Genomic DNA, 14,287 nt, shown 5'->3' with positions numbered 1-14,287 from the left:
CCCTTCCTATGCAGGTCACGTTATAGAGCCTCATTGAACGTAGAGTGCAAAAATGTATTCACATGGAGAAAAAAAATCTTTATTAGATTTGTTTGTATAAAGAGTAACAAAGTGCTTACAGATTTAAATCGGGTTCATGCACGACGTTACGTACAGGAAAAAAACAACAAGTAATACTGTAAAAATAAATCTGACCTGGTTGCCGCTCTTACTTACAACTTCTTTTTAATATATATATAGCTATAGATATTTAAAGATGTCTTTCTATTATTGCCAGAACTATTTCCACTTTCAGAATCCAGGTTTGGTGGAAAAACAATGTTGCCCAAAGGGTAGGATATGGGTCAGCCAAAGGTTTCCAGTTAAACCAGTGCTCCTGGAAGAGCCCAGCCTTACAGAACGGGGCCGCAGTGCGGCTCAGTGGCATTTGCAATGCCAGCTCTGGTCCTGACAACACAACGTGCGTGGTCCCAGGGAGCCTCACAGGGCTGTGCTCTCCTGCTGATCAGCGGAATACGTCACAAGCACGGGGCTGGAGACTGTAAGTCAGATTAGACGACGGCCAATGCTATTATTTAAAGCAGTCACCTTACGCCAAGGGAGCAGCTTCACAGGAACAAACTGCTAAAATGCACGAGCATGCTGGCCAAGGAAGTTCACTGACAAAAAATAAGTGTTGTGTGCACCCCTCTGCTGGCACTACTGATAACAAGATGACGTTTGTAGGGTCAAAGTGTTCTTTCCTTCTCCTAGGTAAGCTTTCCTGGTGCTCAAAACTCTACTGAGTTACTCTTTGCTGGGGGAGTATTCCCCCTAAATCTGTGCATGGTTTAATTGTCTTTTCTCTCCCCCTAGGTTAATTACTGTCCCGTGCACATCTCATGGCACTGTAGCTCACTTAGTTGCAGTACAAGCTGGAGATCAATGTGTTTGCACACTTAATAGCTACATCACGGGGGGAGAGCTCTGGGGGGAAGAAGAGAGGGGTAAGGAGGGCATGGAAGGCTGGCTGGGAAAAGCAAATACATTTATCCAGAAACTGGGCTTCTCGATGAAATGCATAAATATACATGCTCATTCATGCCTTTTTTTAAAAACTTTTTGAAATAGGATGATCAAATAACACTTTAAAAGTATCTTTAAGAGCTTGGAGCTGCAGCTGGCTTCTTATTATTTTCTTTTTCTCAAGATTTTTTTTTATGCCAAATTGTTTTGGGTTTTTTTTTGTTTCTGAAATGTAAGTGCGCAGGGAGGGGATTCGTCAGCCAGAATTTTCTCCAAACTTCCTCAGAACTTCATAAGAAATGAGGATGACTACTGTTACATCCACTGGTTCACAGAATAAGCGTGAACAGCAAACGTGTTTTAAATGCTACAGGTTGCACTGAGACGTGCTGAGAACTGTAGCAATTTTTGACACTGCTTTCAGCTCACATTCATCAGGATAGTTCAGAGTGGAGCGAGACCATAACAAAGAGAAAACTGTCTTGCAGTAACTGGTGCAAGAGGAGTTGAAGCTATTGTTTCTGCCATACCTCATAATTAATTTGATCCAACTGTTGACTGAATTTAAAAAAAGAAAAAGGAAAACTGTTGGAAAAACGATCCTTTGAACACACTAGCACAGTCAGAATACAAATTACAGTAGTTAAAAAGTGAAAGGCCTTGGGCATTTATATTTTGACACACCATTAAAGCACTGACAGTATAAAAACCGAATTACATCTTGCTCATAATTGTTTCAAACCCTTGAATCAGGTTGTGAAAGGTTGTCCGCTTATCGTGCTTGAATATCCAGCATTTCCTCATCAGCTGGTCGATCTGGAAGAGGAAAAAGAGAAATTTCTAAAGGTTGAATGAAACAGCTTGTTTCACTGCTAAGTGCAGAGGGAAATTCAGTGCTGAAAAACGTTTACAGATAATGCTTAAAAAAGGTGGAAATGCCTTTCTGCCAGCAGCCATGGACGATTTTCTACAGGGAGTGTATTCACTTGTGTGTGCCTGGTGCTTTTGCTGCTTATTTGCTGTAAAAGAAAGAGGACTGATAGCAGTGGAGCTGTGTTACCTCCTCGGGGCAGTTGGGTGGACGTGGCAGACGCTTCTCCTCTTGCAGGACACGCACGAGCCGTGCTACCGTCATCTGGCCCTGTGTGGGGCCAATCATCTTCAGGAACTCCTGGGGAAAGAGCAGGAGTCAGTTGTGCTACCTCAGCACTGAGCCACATTGCTGCAGTTTGAGATGCCACTGCAATCTCAGTGTGAAAGTGAACAGCAGATGTTTGTCACCATATATGCACACTACAAAGGGAGAGAAACATCCTTCTGTTTAGTTTCCTCCCTGGGATGTGTAGTCACCACAGCCTGCCTCTGTGCAGGGTCTGCAGTGAAAGGCAACCACGAAGGTTGTTTTGAGAAGACAATATTCTGTGCATTTCTTGTTTCATTCATAGAATCATAGAATCACCAAGGTTGGAAAAGACCTAAAAGATCATCCAGTCCAACCGTTCACCTATTCCCAATAGCTCCCACTAAACCATGTCCCTCAACACAACATCCAGCCTTTCTTTGAACACCCCCAGGCTCAGTGACTCCACCACCTCCCTGGGCATCCATTCCAGTGCCTGACCACCCTTTCTGAAAAGTAATACTTCCTCATGTCCAGCCTGAACCTCCCCTGCCGTAGCTTGAAGCCATTCCCTCTGCTCCTATCACTGATGACACGAGAGAAGAGGCCAACCCCCAGCTCACTACAACCTCCCTTCAGAAGTTATAGAGAGCAATGAGGTCTCCCCTGAGCCTCCTCTTCTCCAGGCTGAACATTCCCAGCTCCTTCAGCCTCTCCTCATATGGCCTGTGTTCCAGACCCCTCACCAGCTTTGTTGCCTTCCTTTGAACACGTTCCAGGGCCTCAATATCTTTCTTGCAGTGAGGGGCCCAAAACTGGACAAAGTACTCGAGGTGCGGCCTCACGAGTGCTGAATATAGGGGAACAATCACCTCTCTGCTCCTGCTTGCAACACTGATGCAGGCCAGGATGCCATTGGCCTTCTTGGCCACCTGGGCACACTGTCAGCTCATGTTCAGCCGAGCATCCATCAATACCCCCAGGTCCATTTCCTCTACGCCGTCCTCCAGCCACACCGCCCCAAGCCTGTAGCGTCGCCTGGGGTTGTTGTAGCCGAAGTGCAGGACCCGGCATTTGGCCTTGTTGAAACTCATCCCATTGGCTTCAGCCCAGCTCTCCAGCCTGTCCAGATCCCTCTGTAGGGCCTCGCTACCCCCAGGCAGATCCACACTTCCAGCCAATTTGGTGTCATCTGCGAGTTTACTGAGGGTGCACTCGATGCCCTCATCAAGGTCATCAATAAAGATATTGAAGAGGACAGGCCCCAGCACCGACCCCTGCGGAACACCACTCACGACCGGTCGCCAGCTGGATTTGACTCCATTCACCACCACAAACAAAACCACACAAACAAAATCTGATGCAAGCATCTTTAACAGCGCTTTCCTCCACGACCACTTACTGTCATCGGGCTGGACTCCGAATCGCAGTAGGTGAGCAGTTCGTACAGCGTCACCCCGAACGACCACACATCTGAGGCGATGTAAAACTTACTCTGAATCAAGCATTCTGGAGCATACCTGTGGCCACAACACGACACTGTTAAGCTGCATTCAGAGCTGCAAAGATTTACCCATAGGTGCACAACCAGTGTGAATCGAACCTAAGTGAGCTGAGGAGGCACGCGCTGCATTCATCCTCCTTACACATAATTGTGCCCCATAAATGTGCCCATAAGGCTTGGGATGGCACAGCAATAGTAAACAAGGAACATCTTACACAGCAAAACACTCCGAGACTAAGGGAGACCAAAAGCAAAATCATGGGGAAGTGGATTATTGACTGCAGGAGGACACTAATGCAAAAGCAGATTAGTCAGCTATGTTCTCTTTCTTGCTAGGATACTGTACCAGTACTGAGGCCTCTCAGTTAAATGGGAGAAATCCTCAGGACACCTAAAAGAGGCTTCTAAGCCTCTGAGGTGAGCTATTCTGTCGCACAGTCTGGTTAATGAAAATGGGTTATAACTTCTTATTACCAAAATACAGGGCTGTCGAGGTCATCTTTGACAGTGTAATACTCCTTATCAGTCTCGATGGCTTTGGTGAGACCAAAATCCCCAATTTTCACTCTGTTCTCACTTTCAACAAGGACATTTCTTGCTGCTAAGTCACGGTGCACATACTGACAGGAGCCCAAGTAGTCCATCCCCTGTAAGAGAAGAAAGCCTTGTAGGTTAGTTTCTCTAATACTTAACATCACTGTTTTTCTCCCAACCTCCCTTCCAAGCATTCTCTTTTTCCTGCAGTAGTTTTCCATCCAGATTTTCCATGGCAAGTTCTGCTGGTACTTTCCAGGGTCCTTTTCTGGTCCACATCCTTCTTCTAGACTCTGCCTTTGGGTTCCCCATCTGCTAAGGCAGGTTGTTGTTCCTACTCTATGCCTTTTAACTTTCAGCTAAGCAACCAGTCTCTCAGAGCCTTCTCTCCATGGCAACTGTTCCTCTCTGCATGCTGCTAGGACTGACTGATGTCTGTGCCTGTGCTGCTTTTAGCTGCCTTGTCCACCGCAATCACAAAGTCACAGCCTCTGAAAAAAGGCACACAGCTTCACGTGGTCATGCAGTGTGCACTTGCATCTCATGCTGTCCTCCCTCTGTAATGCATCCAATTCTGTAATTCTTTCTTCTCATGGTCATTGTTTATGCGAGGGAATCTAATAATTGCTCCTTTTGTAGCATCTGCAGCACCTGAGAGACTGCTTTTTGAGAACAAAGCCATGGTTTTGACCATAAAGCAAGCCTCCTTTCTTCTCATCCCTTACCCTGTTAAGTGAATACTAAACTAATCAAACAGGAGAGTTACAAGAAAGCTCTGGTGCCAGGCTCACCTTGCAGATCTGAACTGCGTATCTGAGAAGTTGTTTGAGATTGATTTTGTTCTTGTTTCGTGGCAGATATTCCTTTAAGCTCCCAGAAGGAAGAAATTCCATGATGAGTTTAATCCCATTTCCTCCTAAAAATGAGTGCATGGTTAATTTACAAACGTGACCCTTCTCACATCATTAGCATCAGAACCTTTTGTACAACACCCACAGCAGTGGCAGTATTTGTTCTTTAACAATACTGTATGACCACAGCCAGGCAAACCCATTATCAGTCACTGTAGCAATCCAGTAGAGAACCTGTTCCAGGCAGCACAGTTACTGAACATAAAGGTCTTTACATTTTCTTCAGTTTTTAAATGCTAAGTGTAAGGCAATGGAGCTCTATTCTGTGACTCCTGACATCTGCTTCTACCAATGACCTCTAGGCTTTACGGCCTGTGAACTGGCTCATACTGTCAGCTCACTCCTGGCTCACACCAACCACCACCCAGCCCAGGTGATTAAAATCCTTTCCATGGATTTGGTGAACTCCAACAACTTCGGTCACATCAAAGTTAGCTAGGTGTGAAAATGGGCAGGAGGACTTCAGGCAGAAGTTGCTGCTTATTCCATGAAGAAAGACACCTCAACCCACAAAATAGAACTAAGACTGTTAAGCTTTTTAAAATGCTTAATTTTTAAAGGAACATTTTTTATGCTGTTAGTGCGTATTTTTAGTATTCTTCATGAAGACTTACCATCTTCTGTGCAAATTCCCTTATACTTGACAATGTTCTCATGATACAGATTCCTCAAGATTTCTATTTCCTTCTTGAGGTCGGCAATGTGATTCCCTCCAGTCTCTGGTTTCAGAGATTTAACTGCCACTTGTTCTCCTGTATTGTCACCTTCTGGATCGTATCTGCAGAGTTCAACCTTCCCAAAGTGACCCTAATTGTCAAAGAAAAGAGCATAACTTAACACTCCCTAACCAGAGTGTCCCTGATGCTCCACTTGAGGCATTTACAACTCCCATCTTCCTGCTGTGATTCGGAAAGCACACACAGATCTGTGCACACACACACACATACACACACCCCTCTATAAAAATGCCAAGAGACCTGAAATTCTGCTAACAATTTACAAACCAGATCACTGTTTACTCGATATCCACAAAAGCTTTCCTTATCTTCCATACAGAACACACAGAGTGTGCCTTTTAGAGAGTGGTGAGGTGCTGGAACAGCTGCCCAGAGAGGCTGTGGATGCCCCCTCCATCCCTGGAGGTGTTCAAGGCCAGGTTGGATGGGGCCCTGGGCAGCCTGGGCTGGTATAAGATATGGAGGTTGGTAGCCCTGCATGTGATCCCTTCCAAGCCCTTCTACAATTCTATATACATCTTTTTTTTTTCAGCAGGATTAACCAAGAATTCCCTGGCACCTTTGTCCAACCCTGAGTGCAAACACACCTCCTCCTCCTTCTCCTCCTCATGACACCTCCACTCCTCCCTTTACTGTGTTAAACGTTCAAAAGTTACCACAGTTCTCTTCACGCTCAGTCCTGACAGCACTTAAGGGCTGTCTGATCTGGGAAAAGTCACAGTTCCCACTTCCAATGCAGGGACCTAAATCTGATATTACTCTTACTTACCTCTCCCAAATCACGGATTCTCTTCAAGAATCGTTTTTCAAAGAGTGTGGGATCGACCTCTGTAACAGGCTTCTTCTCCGAGACAATATCAGGGTCTGAGAGTGGAAAAGCACCAAATTAGACAGATCCCTGGAAGGCCACCTTGGTCTTGAAGGACACTTAGGGCATCCTGGTTCATCTGCTGCTATTAGTGCCTCTGTCCCTACTCTCTCAGCTTCTTTTATTTAAACCTCGCCCATTTCTTGATAGGGAATTTCTTCCACTGCTCTGTGCCAGTCTACCACTTCCCCAGACTGATTCAGTCTCATCTCAGCACACTTCCCCCCCTGCAGTAGTTATTCAGCTTCTGTGGCTACGTATTGCTAGATGGTATGGTTTTGCCCTTATTATGTGCTGATTTTCTGTTAGCTTCTCTTTGTAACTACAACATCAGATGAACCAGGAACACTGTTAATGCCCTGATTCTGTCAAGAATCCCATGGAAATTTCATGGAGCTCAAAGACTGGCTTGAAGCTGACTTGAGCTATTAGACAGCCTTGTTTCTTAGAAAACAGGCAATGCATGTTCCTTCTAGCTTCTTTGTTTGCAGACATTAAGGGCAAGAATCTTATTCCGCAGAGGAGCAACAAGTACCTGAAAAAATATCTGCAAGATCACTGTGGAAATGAGGCTATTTTGTACTTGACACTACATATTACAGTAAATGTTTCTAAGAGCAGTGGGCACAGCCCTGAGCTGCTGGAGTTCAGAGAGCACACAGAGCATTTGAAGTTGGGTGGTGCTGTGTGGAGTCAGGGCTTGGGCTCAATGGTCCCTGTAGGTCCCTTCCAATTCAAGATACTCTTTTGACACTGTCACCATGCTAAAATGCTCCTGCAAGCCGTCCAGTTTTAGCCAAACAACCCACACTTCCCTATCCAACTCTCCAGCCAATCAGCAAAATCAAGCCTTACTTTGCTCCTCCAGTTTGTTGATGTCTCTCATGATGGCTCTGAAGAAGGGTCTCTGGTGGGGGTCGTAGTTCATGCACTGTTTCATCAGGTCAGCTAGTTCCTTGCACGATGGTGTCATCAACATGAAATGCCCTTCGTAGAACCTTTCCTTCTGTAAAGCACGAATGAAAACTCCAGCATGAATTTTAGCTTGTCATTTAATCGACCTGTGTTCTACGTTAGAAGATAAGACTACTTTCTCTTAATTTCATCAAGTAAATTTCAGCATTAACTCTAAATCGTCACCTGCCAGTAGAGAACTATTATTAATGATGAGCCTGGTGCAGTTTGGAGCAATCACAACACACAGTTTCTAGCAGCTGCTGAACATTTTATCTTTCAGAGGTTATTTTTCTGCCAGGTGCCAGGCTCACCATTTACTTATGCACTGGGACACATGGCCACATGGGAATGCTTAGCACAGAAAACGACCATAAGACAGGCAAACAATGAGAAGTTAAGAGCGATGGGGCATAGGTGGGATGAGGGTGGCTTTGTACATTTTCTAAGCTCAGCAAAACCACCCCGGTTGCCTGCCTTGTGCATGAAGCAACCTGCAGCTGGGGCAGCAGGTTCCCTTCAGTTACCTCCTGTTAAAACTACTCAGGCAGTGACTCAAGTACTCAGTCATTTCCTTCAGACAAGCAGCAGCTGCCTTGCTCCATCGCCTTCCCAACACAGCAAAACTTCAAGAGAGAAAAAGCACATGTGGAACATAGGCTGAAGGGCTCTGGCAGTGTTGAACAAAAACTGCCAGAGCAAAGCAGAACAACTTTTTTTTTTTCCTTTCAAGCTTTCAGAGCAAGCAATATGTTGCCCCACTGGAGACTAGTTTGGAACCAACGTCCAAAAGAACTGAAAAACCTTCAGTTTTTAAGCTGAACCTCAGACAGTTTATAATTGGAGATGTGGATTAGGAAAAGAGAGGTGTGACAGCCTCAGAATTGTAATTGTTTCTATGCTGCATTTTGAAAAGCACTACCAAGGTGAAGTAATAATTAGCATCTTTGTAGCGAGGACAAGAATTCCTGCTGCAATCTGTGGCAATTCAGATGGAATCTGCCCCTTACCAAGCACAGCTGACCTGGGTTTGGTATAAGACAAAAGCAGCTTAAATTATGGAAACCAAAGTGCTGAAGAAGATAAATCTGAGCTGTCAAGGTCAAGTTTAAGCAATGGAGTTTTACCTCTGCCAACGTCTTGTCTTTCAGTGGCGTTTCTCCATTATAGCAGATTTCCCACAGTGTTGTACCAAAACTCCACTTATCTGCTGCAATGCTTAAATTTTTTGAGTCTTCAACACATTCGGGTGCAATCCAAGGGATTCGCTCCACACATTCTTAGATAAAACACAGAATCAAAACAGTTTGGAATTAATATGAAGGTACTTTAAGGAAAAAAAAAAGTTTTCCAATTTATTCTTGTCTAACTGCTGCTTAACTACAACAAACTGAAGCTGAAGTATTTGTCCAGTTTCAGGAAATCTTGATTGTGAAATCCCTGTTCTCATAAAGACATTTCCATGGCTTTTATAAGCTCATGGTTTGGGTCATTCAAAAGCTGAGATTCTTTCTATACTCTCTTGCTGGGTCTTGAGATGAAATTAAGTAAAACAAATACAAAAAGCTCCAACCATCAGTGACACTCCTTCGCTTCAGTGTTGTGGTTTTCAGCTTCATAAAAACAGACTGCTTTTATTGTACAGCCAGTTCTAGTTGGTATAGATGGTACTTTTCCCTTTCTCCTTCTCAATCACAGTGAAGAGAGAAATCCAATTCTTGTACCATACCTTGCCTGGACAGCACAGTTATTGGTATTCCTGGGTCACTCAGCTTTATGAAAGGTCCATATTCGGTGTCAATTCCCTCTCTTGCCAGTAGGATGTTTTTAGTACACACATTTCCATGTACCAAATCCTTATCCTCCTGTAGTAGGGTAAGAAAAGAGTACAGTGAGCGAGCAGAGCTCTGCAAGTGCCCTTGATGTACCTGTAGCATCAGGGAGCAGAAGACTCCAAACTGAAACCCAAAAATACAGCTTGGAAGAAATTATCCTAGAGAAAAGCAGGGCAAGGTTTTGTATTTGTAAATTCGATTAGTTTTGGAAAAAATTCCTTTTTCATGACAAGCAAAACTGCAGAAGTAGAACACTGCAGTTTCCAAGTACCTACAAGTAACCAATGGCAAACATAAGCACAAAGAGTATTTGGCTTGCTGATAAAAAAAGGTGCTCATTTCCCTCTCTAAGAGTCTTTCCTTATTTAAAGCAACACAGTAAATGTTAAAAAAATATCCTGATATCACATTGCACAGTCCCACTACCCAAGGAAAGAACTTCAGTAGTAATAATGCACATGAAATCTAGGTAACATTAGCTTGCAGCAAGCTACAGGCAATGCTTGTATCTTACCAGGTAGCTTAGCGCACTTGCAAGTTGCTTGGCTACATTGAATTTCCAGGGAGTTGTCAGGAGTTCACTTTTCCGATGCATAAACAAATCCAGAGGCCCAAATTCAACAAATTCTTCAACCATGATATCTACAAAACCAGGTGCATAAAGTCAGTCTGGCAATCACCAGGGTCTGGATAAACCGAGTCAGCTTGTTGCCACCTTCTTCCACCCCCACCCCAAGGCAAGCTGCTTAGAATTTCTTTATTTCACCTTCTTGGAAGTTTATTTCAGTGCTCAAAGAGTCCCAAACTGCAAAGAGAGACTTTATGTAGTAAAATAACAGTCAACCAGAAGCAAAGCATTTCCAGAGCCTTGCCAGGGAGATGACTGCTGTTGGAAGGCTGGTTTGTATTGACACTACTGCCATCCCTTTGGCTTTCTGACCTCGAGGATCATCCTGTAAGACATGTATTCAAAGAAAGCACTGCAAAGGAAATCTGATTAATGGAAAGGACTTTGCAGCTGCCTGGCTGTTCCAATTCCGCTTCTGTCTGCTCTGAAAAGTCAAGCAAGAGATGGCAGCAGCCAACCACATCTCCCTGGAGGCCAGCTCTGATCTGAATGGCTGCCTTGTCCTTACTGAAGCCTGCTGCTTAAAAATCCCATCAAAGAGATGTTAACTGAACTCACTTTCTAAGTCACGGACGCAGACTCCATGGAGGAAGACGATGTGCTTGTGAGAAACCTGCCTCATCATGCTTGCTGCTTCAAAGAAGGCCTGTTAGAAAGGGAAGCAGATAAGCCATTAAACTGCTGATCACTGCAGCAGCCATCCATGCAGTGAACAAAATGGAACAGCAACAACATACACTTTTGCAAAAGATAACTGTTTTCCACAACAGGGTTTGCCATCCCACCACAGTACCGGGGCTGTGGTGAGCTGTCGTGGATGCACTCACTGTTCCCTGGGTTACATAAGCTCTTCCCTGCCCTTTTGCAGGCACAAGGTCTGCATCCCTGTGTGCCTCTCTTTCCAGATGATTAAGCAAAATGCAAATCAAATAACTTGCTTGAGGACACGTCAGTGACTGAATTGGTGAAAGACTCCCAAGCCCACTGCACAACACAGAGGTAACTTCAGGTGGGTGGCAGCACCCTCACTGAAACCCATCACTCAGCTGACACAGTTCAGACCTCAGGCACGGGTATGCCTGTGCATTTCAGAACACAGCAAGGTCTGGCTCCATTTTGCTTGTGCTTACAGCCTGCGCACAATATCAGCTTTCTAGGCTGATCCATGAGATTGGACTGCATAAATTGCTGAGAGAGACCCCAGCATCTTCCCATTCTCCTATTGCATTCACCAACCCTATGTTTCTTAGACACTCCGCAGTTAAATGTGGCGAGGCCCAGTGTTTACAGTTCAAGAGAAAAAAAAAAAGCACTTGCCAAAGAAATGTCCCTGTGACTGGGGTCCAAAACTTTCAGGAGCACTTTAATCTCTTTTTCGTTCTGATATGCTTCATTCTCATCATCTTTGTAGTTGAGAATCCCTGAGTAAATCTGCGTTCTTGTCCCTCTTCCAAGGTGTTCACCCTAAGGCATAACACAGCACGTATTTTCAAACCAGGACATGAAACAAACAAACGTAGATTTACACATACAGTTGAACCTGCATTCTATTCTGCCTCTCAGAATTAGCCCTACATACAGGCTTAAAATTATTACAGAGTGAAAAACCAAATGACAACGTGTTATTCTTCATTTTAGTAGTCTCTGAGAACGTTTACCACTGTAAACTCTTTTGATATGAAAGGGCTATTGCATCTTCACTAACATCAAGCAGCTTCAGTGTAATTTAACATCATTAGACTAAACATCAAGTGAATAAATAGTAACTGGCCTCTGATTTACAATAAGCTGCTACTGAGCCAATCTTTCATGTGTTTCCAAAAGTTAAAGGAAGTAATATTTCAATAGAACACTTTGTTTTGGAATGTAATTTCCTTCTAAATAAGAGAGGATTCTGTCTTGGGATATTTTTGCAGGAAGTCTGAGTGTTGATTGTTAATATACCAAACTAAAAACAATTAATATAATCCATACCTGTTTTCCTCAGTCAGTAATGCTTTCTGCCTTAAAGAAATCTGACTGATTTAAGAGGCAGACATTTTTAGAAACAAGTCACTGTGATTTAAGCATTCAAACCACTGAGTGTTTTTTCAAGCTTATTCAGGTGAACTGTCTCACTAACTGCAAATGACTCATCAGAAAATTTGGCAATGTGCACAATCAGTTTGGAAAACAAGATTTTGAATGCCAAGAATCTTCAAATCCTTTGAATACTTTGCCTTTATTTCCCTGTAGGAAAAGCTGCTTGTTTCTCCAGTAGGTCAGGCTTCAAGAGAGACAGGTATATTCTATGGTACAACCCAGATAGCAAGAACAGCTCCTAAGACTTCCATGATTCTTTAAGAATAACTTTACAAGCAGCTCATTCCAAATGCATTAGAAAATTGCTCCAATATCCATTTGTGCAATATCCAACCAGCCAGGATGAGGTGATTTTATCTACTCTGAGCATGGAGGGCTGCCACGATGGGTGGATTTCAAGACACAAACACCTACCTGCATTATTTCTTCTTTGCGGATTCGATGGAAGCTCAGCTGCCCTAGATGATAAGCAGGCTGACATTCCTGAGCCTTCTTGGTTGCAACCAGCAGGTTGGAGATTTCTGGAAGGTGAGGACAGAAAATATTCTTGAAGACTTCACAAAGACAACTCCATACGTTCACCTTTCTCAATCAGTTACATTTCTGTATATGCATACTGCAAAGTAAATTCCCAAATGAGAAAGGAAGAAACTGACTTAACTCCTGGACAGGTAACTTCTGCTCATCGTTCCACAGAGAATTCACCAAAGTAGAGCTATATATTTTATAGTATATGTATACAACCTTACATACATTATCCAGAGCACTGGATATTGTATATAAGGCCCTGTTATTGCCACAGTTTGGGTAAAATAACACTCATCCCCCACTTTGCCTACAAGTATGGCCCTTTTCGGTGTGCAGATGGGATGAGGTCGCTGGAGCCTCATTTCTTCACCTCCTTGAAAGTTTCTTTAAAGCGCTTAGGGAGACACTAACATCTATGTTCAAACATAACACTTACATTAGGGAATGGGAAATGAACAGAAGGAAAAGACTCAAAAGCCTGCCGCTGCCTCCCTGCACAGCTTCTGCTGAGGGAGAAGCATGGATAGATCTAGACAATTCATTGATTAATAATTTTGTCTTCCTGTTTTGGTAGCTGACATTATTTATTACAATCTAATGACTTTAAATGTCTGTGTGCATCTGGCTCTCCTGTTAGTGGAGAACATGTGCATCAGGACTCAGAAAGCAAACAGTAACAGACCATATTTTCAAAGCACTGTTTTTATACTTGGGAGAAATATATCTTCATATCTGTGAGACTCTAAAAGAAAAGAAAAAACCATCAGAGAAGAGACAGAATATGGAACAGTAAAGATAATACCCTGAAGCCCCACTGAAGTTCAGAGGTGCCACTATCCTGACTAAAGGAAACACAGTGTGCTACCAAAACAGTGAGGTAGGCAGAAAACTCCCTGAACTGTTCTAATTATTCCAAATACAGCTGTCACAGTTTAATCAGCAGGTCAAAATGTTTAATCTCTCCATGCCTCATACAATTACCAGTGTTCTTCACAAGTGTGGAAAACACACGTGTAGCTACAGAGTACTCTGCTCTAAGACCTAAACAAGCAGGTAATTAATGCAACTCAATTATTCCCCTCATTCTAACAGGAAACCATTATCTGATCAACCCAACCATGCCCACTGCGTTTCCTCTTTCATACAACATACAGCTGCAAGACAATTGTACCTTATAGCAAACAGATCTAGTAAGTGTTGGCAGTAGTAGTTGAATGAACGCACATTCATCATCTAAAATCTGATCTCACAAATAAATCCACTGATGTGGGGGTGCTCTGCTCAATAACAGCTCCAGTCTAAGTCTTCCTCACTGCTTTGTGAACGTTAATAAAGTAAATAGCACATCACTGTTACAACAAGCAAGCCCAAACCCAAGGCTGCCACACAACACACTGCAGGCCACAAGCCTCCTTTGCTGGAACTCAGGCCGCATGGCCAGGCATACGTGACTTAGTGGAGAAAAGGAAGAACCTTATATGGGCCTCACTTTGACACAGCACTGCAGCCCGTGACGCAGAGTCAGCTGTGACATTTTGGTTTTAAACAAATCTAGAGCTCAGCCTCTGCCATCGATACTGC

General features: G+C 43.6%; 1 protein-coding gene across 1 annotated transcript in view; it reads right to left on the bottom strand.

Moving 5' to 3' along the window:
* Window positions 1-1,719: 1,719 nt before the first annotated feature.
* Window positions 1,720-14,287, bottom strand: part of JAK1 (Janus kinase 1) — a gene marked incomplete at both ends in the record, with an annotated part of 66,852 nt that continues 54,284 nt past the window's right edge. The window contains 14 exons of the mRNA XM_079535460.1: window positions 1,720-1,821; window positions 2,066-2,176; window positions 3,528-3,645; window positions 4,104-4,276; window positions 4,955-5,079; window positions 5,689-5,881; window positions 6,581-6,675; window positions 7,535-7,685; window positions 8,761-8,912; window positions 9,363-9,498; window positions 9,983-10,110; window positions 10,655-10,742; window positions 11,414-11,560; window positions 12,593-12,699. Of these exons, the coding sequence (XP_079391586.1) occupies window positions 1,720-1,821; window positions 2,066-2,176; window positions 3,528-3,645; window positions 4,104-4,276; window positions 4,955-5,079; window positions 5,689-5,881; window positions 6,581-6,675; window positions 7,535-7,685; window positions 8,761-8,912; window positions 9,363-9,498; window positions 9,983-10,110; window positions 10,655-10,742; window positions 11,414-11,560; window positions 12,593-12,699 (1,826 nt within the window). The remainder of the gene's footprint in view (window positions 1,822-2,065; window positions 2,177-3,527; window positions 3,646-4,103; window positions 4,277-4,954; window positions 5,080-5,688; window positions 5,882-6,580; window positions 6,676-7,534; window positions 7,686-8,760; window positions 8,913-9,362; window positions 9,499-9,982; window positions 10,111-10,654; window positions 10,743-11,413; window positions 11,561-12,592; window positions 12,700-14,287) is intronic.

The sequence above is a fragment of the Tetrao urogallus genome (assembly GCF_951394365.1).
Source record: "Tetrao urogallus genome assembly, chromosome: 5".
Lineage (NCBI taxonomy): Eukaryota > Metazoa > Chordata > Aves > Galliformes > Phasianidae > Tetrao > Tetrao urogallus.
This window is presented reverse-complemented; position numbering and strand designations above follow the sequence as displayed.